Here is an 11,499-nt window from a genome sequence, read left to right as displayed (position 1 = left end):
TACATTATGGGGTAGGCCTATTGTGTGTAGGCCAGTGACCCCCCAAAAAATGAAATGAATGCTGTAACAAAAGAGTAAAGGGGTTTGAGTACTTTCTGAAGGCACGGTATCTACTAATGACATTAGTGACAATGTTATGCCTCTCTCTCTCTTTCTCTCAATTCAATTCAAAGGGCTTTATTGGCATGGCAAACATATGTTTACATTGCCAAAGTGCACACACACACACACACACACACACACACACACACACACACACACACACACACACACACACACACACACACACACACACACACACACACACACACACACACACACACACACACAGACAGACAGACAGAAGTGTTCCCTGCCCCTAAATTTCTTTAATGATTCACTGGCACAGTGGAACCACCCATTCATGACGTGATCCCAACCAGTCACTGAAATCTGTAGCCTAATGCAGGACAACAGTGCTGTGCTCTGAGCTGGGACACTTGAGTCTATCTGCGGGGCTTCAGTCAGTCGACAAGACATCGCTCCAGCTGCACGCACCTGCGACAGGTGGCCTAAGCTTCGTTTTAACTTTCACAAAAGGTAGGTTGAGAATGTACAGAATGGACTATATAATGTTACAGTAGCCTATAGATCCTTTTATGTCTTTACATTTATGGTGAATTGTTTGAAATACAGTTTTATCATGTTCTATAACACTTTGGAAAATGTCCTCGAAGCCTTTTGAAATACTCGAAATAGCCTTTGTAAACACTCGAGGAATACAACGGTAAACATTAATAGGCTAGTAGTCTATAGTAGACCCTTTTATGCTGTCATAAAAGGTCTGCTGAATTTTGAATAGTTTGTTTGCACCCCATTTGCATGTATTTCACAACAATGGTGTAGTTTGAGAATATAATGCTTATAATAATTCCATACCTCTGATTAGATGGGTAATACACTTGACTGTAAATGGTTATCAACCTTCAAATGAGTTTCTAACTAACTTTTCACACCTCTACTGTAGCAAAATTCAATCTACTCTTGAGGACATATGACTGATCCACAATATTGTATTTAGTTAAAGTAGAGGTTACTGTATTTATTCAGTAGACCTAAAGGTTAAACATTTCCCAAGATCAAGGAAGGAACATTTCAAAACATTCATCCATTCTTGGCAAGTGACTGTGTGGGGGAGGTTTGAATTGGTTTGAATCATGACCTAAGCCATCCTCTGCACATTTGTGGACGTGGGAATGGCAAAATAATATTTACCATGTAAACGTGTCCACTGATATGAACTCTTCAAAACACCAAATGTCCTTCGTTGTGCCTGTGTTGGGTTTCAAACCAGAACAACCAGTTTCTCAGGGTCAGACTGGCATAGGGGGACCAGCAGTAGCGTCACACACAGATGGGGGTGCTATCATGTCATGATGTTCCTCTTGTGTCCTTTTTTCAATGACAGGTCTATGAAACACTGATGTAGGTTCCCTGGTGAGCACGGAATGGACCAAGACCATGGCAAATTCTAATCCAGTGAGTGTTTCTGTGGTGTGGTGTCCAACCACGGACAACCAGGCCGTTGTGTAAATGCAGTCAATTAAGGATTTATCCTAGTTTTGGTTACTGGTTGTTTACACCGCTTTGCTCCATCATTCATATTTTTTCTATGTGTCATCTAGCTTAGATCACCATCCTCCTCCCTCAGTGAGGTCAACCTGGGACCTTCAGCAAACCCACAGTATGTACAATATTAAGAATCATGGCTTTCAATGATCCACAATGTAGAACTGACATCTGGCAACCCTTTACCAATGGAATTGTGGTCCTGATGTCATATTCATTCATTGCAACCACAACATACACTGAGTGTACAAAACATCCTCTTTCCATGATATAGACTGACCAGGTGAATCCAGGTGAAAGCTATGATCCCTTATTGATGTCACTTGTTAAATCCACTTCAATCAGTGTAGATGAAGGGGAGGAGACAGGTTAAAGAAAAGGTTTTAAGCCTTGAGATAATTGCGACATGGATTGTGTATGTGTGCCATTCAGAGGGTGAATGGGCAAGACAAAAGATTGAAGTGCCTTTGAACAGGGTACCGGTATTAGGTATTGTGTCAAGAACTGCAACGCTGCTGTGTTTTTCACGCTCAACAGTTTCCTGTATAGATCAAGAATGGTCCACTACCCAAAGGACATCCAGCCAACTTGACAACTGTGGGAAGCATTGGAGTCAACTTGGGCCAGCATCCCTGTGGAATGTTTTCAACACCTTGTAGAGAGGGGGGGTGCTAAATATTAGGAAAGTGTTCTTAATGTTTTGTACACTCAGTGTACATTGCTGTACACATGTTTTTGAGGCTTGATTAAAAATGTTATTTCATGGATCATACCAGTCATGTTGCGAGACGTTGTCTCTGCCATAACCTGTTACAATGGGTGTTATGTCCATCCATATGACACAAATATCTGTGTCATCATTCCTGTCTTGTTTCAGTGCCAAGCCCACTGACTTTGACTTTTTGGCTGTTATTGGAAAAGGGACCTTTGGGAAGGTAAGACTGCTGTTTGCCTGATAAAAGGCTGCATGCCTTCATCAATTATTAACTTAGTCTATGCAGGACTGTAAAGGTTACCTTGATGAAAAGGCCAAAACCAAACAATGAAACAATGAATGAGGATAGTTTTTCACAAATTGTACTCAGGATGAGCAGCCATTTTTAATTCTTCCAGTTCAGTCACAGTCCTTCTTCATTGTGTCAATTACTTTTTTCTATTTTCTGCGTGACAGATAATAAAATATATTATGTGTGTACTCATTGCCCTTCTATTTTTAACATAGGGTTATGATAAGAGAGTGTCATATTAGAAGTTGACGTTTTGAGGAAACAATCAGAAATGTACTGACAACCACCCTGCATCCAGGTCCTGCTCGCCAAGCTCAAAGCTGACAATAAATTCTATGCTGTGAAAGTTCTACAGAAGAAAGTAATCCTGAAGAAAAAGGAGGTTGGTCTATAAACTTTTAATTTTGTTATTCATTATCACAACAAACTCGCATATAGTTGATAGTATAGCATATAGTCTGTTTTAAAGGTCAACTCAATTACACTAGCAAAACCCTTCATGTCAGTATATATTCAATGTGTGTATGATTTTCATTGTGTAGCAGAACTGTTTTAGCCTAAACCTGTGTTGTGTTTCTAAGATAACATCTAATCTAATCTGAAGTGTGTTCTGTCCTTTGAACTCCGACAGAAAGATTTTACAGCCCCCAGTCTCTGTTTTGTGTTTCATACATACTGTACATTACCATAATCACTACTGTTATATTCCCTGGGTTTTGTATCACTTGATAGTTATAACAATCAGCAAATTAATCTTGGACTTTCTGAGCTACTTACAGACATACGTTATAGCTGTCTGACAGACTACTCAGTCCTGTAAAAAGAATGACTCCCTCAAGTGAAGTGTTACCTCAATGAAGCCAACTTACTTTATATACTGAGAGCCTGTTGCCTGCCTTGGAAACCAGGGCCATAGCCAGGGCCATATAAAGTGGAGAACAGTAGTGTGTAGGTGGCTGCACTTTCAGCAGCATAAATAACACTGAGGACTTTGTAGGAAAGAGGTGTTCTATGCCCCTCTCTGTATATCGTCTCTTGTTGTGTGCGTGGGGCCGAAGCAGTGGTGGTGACAGAGGCCTGTATTCTGCTGTGTCCTGCCTTCTGCCTCGTGTCCGCTGGTTCAATGCTGCTTTGTGTCCTCTAGCAAAAGAATATAATGGCAGAGAGGAACGTGCTGCTGAAGAGCCTGAAGCATCCTTTCCTGGTGGGCCTCCACTACTCCTTCCAGACCCCAGAGAAGCTCTACTTTGTCCTCGACTATGTCAACGGGGGAGAGGTAGCTAGCTAATGGCCCTGGGTCTTGTTTTTCAGGTTTCATTTGACTGTTTGGATATGGCAAATGATAAAAGGAGTGGACTGTAGCAATGTTCCCAATAAGTAATCCTTTATTTATATTAAAGCTACCAAGCTATTGACAGCACAGAAGCAGCAATGCAGTGTGGCATAGCCTCAAGCCCTTGGCTCAATCAGTGTAGTGACAACAAACACATTACTCCCCTTTAATCATTGGCTCAGTCCAAAGTCTCCGTATCACGGCGTTATTATGAGTTAATAATGTAACAGTAGTAATATTACATGCTTCGTCAGAGTCAAGTGTACTGACAGTTAAAACAACATGTCATAACTGTTTTCTCTCTCTCTCCTTTCTCCCTCTATCTCTAACATTTCTTTCTCTCTCTCATAGCTCTTCTTCCACCTGCAGAGGGAGCGGTGCTTCTTGGAGCCGAGGGCTCGGTTCTATGCTGCTGAGGTAGCCAGTGCCATCGGCTACCTTCACTCCCTCAACATCGTTTACAGGTCAGACACAGTTTACAAGGACATATTCAAGTAGAAACAACACATTATTATGTACAGTATTGAGGTTTAGTGAAACCAAATATATTTTCTTGTTCTTATTTAGAGATCTAAAGCCAGAGAATATTCTCTTAGACTCACAGGTAAGTGTTGACTCATAAGTGGATGTAATGTTCTTTGCTTGTTTTCAATATCTCAACTCACTTCCTTCTCATCTTAGAGAAGATAGTTCAAGAGTTCACAATACAGGATCATATGCAGTCTGTAAGTTCCTGTAATATTGGGATGGTGCTTAAAACGTGTGTTCCAGGGCCATGTGGTACTTACAGACTTTGGGCTGTGTAAAGAGGGAGTGGAGCCGGAGACCACCACGTCCACTTTCTGTGGAACCCCTGAGGTGAGGGATAGCCCTGAGATTGTGTCTGTGCTCAATTATATGTTAAGGATAACGCATGTCTAATAGTCACATGTAGTTCTATACAGTTGAAGTCGGAAGTTTACATACACTTAGGTTGGAGTCATTAAAACTCGTTTTTCAACCACTCCACAAATTTCTTGATAACAAACTATAGTTTTGGGAAGTCGGTTAGGACATCTACTTTGTGCATGACAAGTAATTTTCCCAACAATTGTTTACAGACAGATTATTTCACTTATAATTCACTGTATCACAATTCCAGTGGGTCAGAGGTTTACATACACTAAGTTGACTGTGCCTTTAAACAGCTTGGAAAATTCCAGGAAACGATGTCATGGCTTTAGAAGCTTCTGATAGGCTAATTGACATCATTTGCGTCAATTGGAGGTGTACCTGTGGATGTATTTCAAGGCCTACCTTCAAACTCAGTGCCTCTTTGCTTGACATCATGGGAAAATCAAAAGAAATCATCCAAGACCTCAGAAAAGAAATAGTAGGCCTCCACAAGTCTGATTCATCCATGGGAGCAATTTCCCAACCCTGATGGTAACACGTTCATCTGTACAAACAATAGTACGCAAGTATAAACACCACGGGACCACGCAGCCGTCATACCGTTCAGGAAGGAGATGCGTTCTGTCTCCTAGAGATGAACGTACTTTGGTGCGAAAAAAGTGCAAATCAATCCCAGAACAACAGCAAAGGACCTTGTGAAGATGATGCAGGAAACAGCTACAAAAGTATCTATATTCACAGTAAAACGAGTCCTATATCGATATAACCTGAAAGGCCGCTGAGCAAGGAAGAAGCCACTGCTCCAAAACCGCCATAAAAAATCCAGACTACGGCTTGCAACTGCACATGGGGACAAAGATCGTACTTTTTGGAAAAATGTCTTCTGGTCTGATGAAACAAAAATAGAACTGTTTGCCATAATGACCATCGTTATGTTTGGAGGAAAAAGGTGGAGGCTTGCAAGACGAAGAACACCATCCTAACCGTAAAGCATGGGGGTGGCAGCATCATGTTGTGGGGGTATTTGCTGCAGGAGGGACTGGTGCACTTCACAAAATAGATGGCATCATGAGGGAGGAAAACTATGTGGATATATTGAAGCAACATCTCAAGACATCAGTCAGGAAGTTAAAGCTTGGTTGCAAATGGGTCTTCCAAATGGACAATGACCCCAAGCATACTTCCAAAGTTGTGGCAAAATGGCCTAAGGACAACAAAGTCAAGGTATTGGAGTGGCCATCACAAAGCCCTGACCTCAATCCCATATAAAATGTGTGGGCAGAATAAGCTTGTGCGAGCAATGAGGCCTACAAACCTGACTCCGTTACACCATCTCTGTCAGGAGGAATGGGCCAAAATTCACCCAATTTATTTGTGGGAAGCTTGTGGAAGGCTACCCGAAACGTTTGACCCTACCAAATACTAATTGAGTGTATGTAAACTTATGACCCACTGGGAATGGAATGAAATAAATAAAAGCTGAAATAAATAATTCTCTCTACTATTATTCTGACATTTCATATTCTTCAAATAAAGTGGTGATCCTAACTGACCTAAGACAGGGAATTTTTACACGGATTTAATGTCAGGAATTGTGAAAAACTGAGTTTAAATGTATTTGGCTAAGGTGTATGTAAGCTTCCGACTTCAACCTTATACAGTGCCTTCAGAAAGTATTCACACCGCTTGACTTTTTCCACATTTTGTTGTGTTACAAAGTGAGATAAAAATGTATTTAATTTTTTTATTTTAATCTACGATCTAGATAAAATACTCTGTAATGTCAAAGTGGAAGAAAAATTCTAACATTTGTTTTCAATTCATGGAAAATAAAATACGAATATATCTCGACTAGATAAGTATTCAACCCCTGAGTCAATACATGTTGAATCACCTTTGGCAGCGATTACAGCTGTGAGTCTTTCTGGCTAAGTCTCGAAGAGCCTGGATTGTACAATATTTGTATATTATTCTGTAAAAAGAAATTCAAGCTCTGTCAAGTTTGTTATTGATCATTGCTCGACAAACATTTTCAAGTCTTGCCATAGATTTTCAAGCCAATTTGTCAAAGCTATAACTAGGCCACTCACAAACATTCGTCTTGGTAAGCGGATGACGGATCACCACCTCAAGCTGAACCTCGGCAAGACGGAGCTGCTCTTCCTCCCGGGGAAGGACTGTCCGTTCCATGATCTCGCCATCACGGTTGACAACTCCATTGTGTCCTCCTCCCAGAGCGCTAAGAACCTTGGCGTGATCCTGGACAACACCCTGTCGTTCTCCACCAACATCAAGGCGGTGGCCCGTTCCTGTAGGTTCATGCTCTACAACATCCGCAGAGTACGACCCTGCCTCACACAGGAAGCGGCGCAGGTCCTAATCCAGGCACTTGTCATCTCCCGTCTGGATTACTGCAACTCGCTGCTGGCTGGGCTCCCTGCCTGTGCCATTAAACCCCTACAACTCATCCAGAACGCCGCAGCCCGTCTGGTGTTCAACCTTCCCAAGTTCTCTCACGTCACCCCGCTCCTCCGCTCTCTCCACTGGCTTCCAGTTGAAGCTCGCATCCGCTACAAGACCATGGTGCTTGCCTACGGAGCTGTGAGGGGAACGGCACCTCAGTACCTTCAGGCTCTGATCAGGCCCTACACCCAAACAAGGGCACTGCGTTCATCCACCTCTGGCCTGCTCGCCTCCCTACCACTGAGGAAGTACAGTTCCCGCTCAGCCCAGTCAAAACTGTTCGCTGCTCTGGCCCCCCAATGGTGGAACAAACTCCCTCACGACGCCAGGACAGCGGAGTCAATCACCACCTTCCGGAGACACCTGAAACCCCACCTCTTCAAGGAATACCTAGGATAAAGCAATCCTTCTGCCCCCCCCCCCTTAAAAGATCTGATGCACTATTGTAAAGTGGCTGTTCCACTGGATGTCATAAGGTGAATGCACCAATTTGTAAGTCGCTCTGGATAAGAGCGTCTGCTAAATGACTTAAATGTAAATGTAAATGTAAGCAACTCCAGTGTATATTTGGCCTTGTGTTTTAGGTAGATGTTCTGCTGAAAGGTGCATTTGTATTCCAGTGACTGTTGGAAAGGAGACTGAACCAAGTTTTCCTCTAGGATTTCCCTGTGCTTAGATCTATTCCATTTATTTGTATCCTAAAAAAACTCCCTAGTCCTTGCTTATAGCAAGCATACCCATAACATGATGCAGCCACCACCATGCTAAAATATGAAGAGTGGTACTCAGTGATATGTTGTGTTGGATTTGTACCAAACATAACACTTTGAATTCAGGACAGAAAGTACATTTCTTTGCCACATTTTTGTCAGTATTACTTTAGAGGCTTATTGGGAATATTTTTATTCTGTACAGGCTTCCTTCTTTTCACTCTGTTATTTATGTTAGTATTGTGGAGTAACTACAATGATGTTGATCCATCCTCAGTTACCTCATATCACAGCCATTAAACTCTGTTTTAACTGTTTTAAAATCACCTTTGGCCTCACTGTGAAATCCCTGAGCGGTTTCCTTTCTCTCCGGCAACTGAGATAGGAAGGGCGCTTGTATCTTTGCAGTGACTGGGAGTGTTGATACACCATTCAAAGTGTAATTAATAACTGCACCATGCTCGAAGGGATATTCAATGTATATATACAGTGGGGAGAATAAGTATTTGATACACTGCCAATTTTGCAGGTTTTCCTACTTACAAAGCATGTAGAGGTCTGTCATTTTTTATCATAGGTACACTTCAACTGTGAGAGTCGGAATCTAAAACAAAAATCCAGAAAATCACATTGTATGATTTTTAAGTAATTCATTTGCATTTTATTGCGTGTCAAGATCAATAAAACAAAATCTACATTTAATCAATTTTATATTCAGGCTGTAACACAACAACATGTGGAAAAAGTAAAGTGGTGTGAATACTTTCTGAAGGCACAGTATATATCTGTTTATTTAACTCTCTCTGTCTCTGTAGTATTTGGCCCCTGAGGTTCTGCGTAAGGAGCCCTATGACCGCACAGTGGACTGGTGGTGTCTGGGAGCTGTGCTCTATGAGATGATCTATAGTCTTGTAAGTTTTTCAATGTTATATAGCTACTGTACTTAGCGCAATCTAAGGCCAACCCAAATATTGTTTACACGTGCAGAAAATGTCCAAGACAATTATGTTACCAACTTCAGGAAATGCTTCTGGAGTAGCTGGCTGCTACAGTACTGTGTCTGTTCTCTGCTCTACTCACCCTGTTTCTGGTTTTCTAGCCCCCGTTCTACAGCCGGGACGTTTCTGAGATGTACGATGGCATCCTACACAAGCCTCTGCCGCTGCCCCCAGGGAAGTCAGGTGCTGTCTGTAGTCTGCTCCAGGGCCTCCTGCAGAAAGACCAGCACCGCAGGTTGGGAGCCATCGCTGACTTTGTGAGTTACTGACTGGACCGTGTCCATGGACCATGGCACCTTATTCCCTTTCTAGCCCTACGTGGGCTCTGATCAAAAGTAGTCCACTATACGCCATTTCTGCAGTGGTGTAAAGTACTTAAGGAAAACTACTTTAAGGCACTACATAAGTCATTTTTGGGGGAATCTGTACTTAACTATTTATATTTCAGACAACTTTTACTTCACTACATTCCCCCCCAAAATAATGTACTTTTTACTCCATACAATTTCGCTGACACCCAAAAAGTACTTGTTACATTTTGAATGCTTAGCAGGACAGGGAAACGGTCCAATTCACACACTTATCAAGAGAACACCCCTGGTCATCTTTACTGCCTCTGATCTGGCGGACTCACTAAACACACATGCGTCATTTGTAAATGTTTTAGTGTTGGTGTGTTCTCCTGGCTAGCCGTAAATTTTAAATATAAGAAAATGGTGCCATCTGGTTTACTTAATATAATGAATGTGAAATGATTTCTACTTTTTATATTGATACTTAAATATATTTAAAACCAAATACTTATAGACTTTTACTCAAGTAGTATTTTACAGGGTGACTTTCACTTTTAGTTGTCATTTTATTAAGGTATCTTTACTTTTACTCAAGTATGACAATTGGGTACTTTCTCCACCACTGCATTTCTGACGCACACTATGCCATTGCCGTTTAGTGTTTCACACATTTTGAGTGAGTTCTACACTGGTCATGTCTTATATCATTGTGAAAAGTTTTTTTTCTTTTTTACAGCTACAAATAAAGAACCATGTGTTCTTCTCCCCGATTAACTGGGATGACCTGTACCACAAGAGAATCACTCCTCCATACAACCCCAATGTGGTGAGTTGTTTGTGCTGCCAGGTGTTTCTTACCATCTTCTATAACTTCAAAATTCACTGCTTTTTTCTAAAACTTTCTTTCACTACCTCATCTTTGTAACTTTCAATCTTACCTCTTTTCTCTAGCACTCCCCTCTATTTCCTAACAAGTCCCCTCTCTCTTCTCCTTTAGAAAGGGCCAGCGGACACACAGCACATAGACCCAGAGTTCACCAGAGAGATGGTGCCTAACTCAGTGGGCCGCACCCCTGAGCTCAACGCCGGCACCAGCAGCTCTAACGCATTCAATGGCTTCTCCTACGTTTCTGGTGAAGACAGCTTCCTCTGAGACAGGGAGGAAGGTTCCTCACAGCACCAACACTGCCGAGGTCGAGGTAGAAGTTACCCGTAACCACATATCTACAATTCCATTCCTTAACTGCAAATCCTAACCTTAACCTTTAAGTCAAGAGGATAAAACATATATTTTACCCTTGATTCAACAGTTAGTGGCAACCTCTATCAACTTCATTGGCCACAGTCATAGAAATGGAGCACATTGAATATCATGCATTTTTGTGTAGGTGAAGCAAGAAAGAGATGTTGTAAGAAAACATTTAAATGCACCACCCAACTGTTGCTTTTGCTGTAGGTGACTGCCCTATGAATTCTATTTATATGCCCTCATCTCTGCTTGAATTCTCATTTCAGGACAAAGTATTTTGGCACATCCAATCGTGCTGGACTTTTCATTTGCCAGCAGACAGATGTTGATTTAATTCTCCTTTCACTACAATGTAAAGTAAACAGTGTGACTACATAAAGGACCGGTAAATACAGTACACACTCCTAGATGCTATGTGTAGAAGGTAAAGCGGTTCTATGGAAAGTTGTGGTGTATGGATTAAGATGGTCTGATTATCACTAGAACAGGCAGACACAAATGTGTGTGAAACTCTAGTCGAACCCATTCCCCTGCTCTTTAAGTGCTGCTTTTAATACAAACACTGTGGACTTTCCAAACATCTCTTATTCTTAAACTCATTTGTTGAAAATATACATTTTTGCACATTGATTTGTGAACATGCTGTTTCTATTATCGCTGACTTTTAGTAGATTAGAGTACATAAAGGCTTGACTCAAATGTTGCATCCAGGAATGCTTAACAGCAACATAAACCTACGCCAGATTATTCTCACAGCTGTAAAGGTGCGTGCAATGGTGCTATTAACCTTGTTAAACAAAACATGTGATTGTGTCAGCACAATGGGTGACATTAAAGACTGTTGACATGCCAACACCATCTTAAAGATGACTGACATTCAATGAAGCACAGTTACAAGTATGTGTACATAACTTCACAATAAATCACTTCACCCATATGTTTAC

The 11,499-nt window shown here is 41.5% G+C and overlaps 1 protein-coding gene across 1 annotated transcript; it reads left to right on the top strand.

Moving 5' to 3' along the window:
* The first annotated feature begins 443 nt into the window (after positions 1–443).
* On the top strand, positions 444–11,492 carry LOC129861134 (serine/threonine-protein kinase Sgk2-like). The gene is made up of 13 exons (XM_055932293.1): positions 444–579; positions 1,448–1,518; positions 1,665–1,723; positions 2,486–2,543; positions 2,914–2,997; positions 3,760–3,891; positions 4,300–4,412; positions 4,516–4,552; positions 4,720–4,806; positions 8,831–8,926; positions 9,115–9,270; positions 10,043–10,132; positions 10,304–11,492. The coding sequence occupies exons 2-13, from the start codon at positions 1,501–1,503 to the stop codon at positions 10,457–10,459; spliced, it is 1,086 nt and encodes a 361-aa protein (XP_055788268.1). The 5' UTR covers positions 444–579; positions 1,448–1,500; the 3' UTR covers positions 10,460–11,492.
* The last annotated feature ends 7 nt before the right edge of the window (positions 11,493–11,499 follow it).

This window comes from Salvelinus fontinalis, chromosome 8 (assembly GCF_029448725.1).
Source record: "Salvelinus fontinalis isolate EN_2023a chromosome 8, ASM2944872v1, whole genome shotgun sequence".
NCBI lineage: Eukaryota > Metazoa > Chordata > Actinopteri > Salmoniformes > Salmonidae > Salvelinus > Salvelinus fontinalis.
Note: the sequence above shows the minus strand (reverse complement) of the source record. Positions and strands in the feature narration are given on the sequence as shown.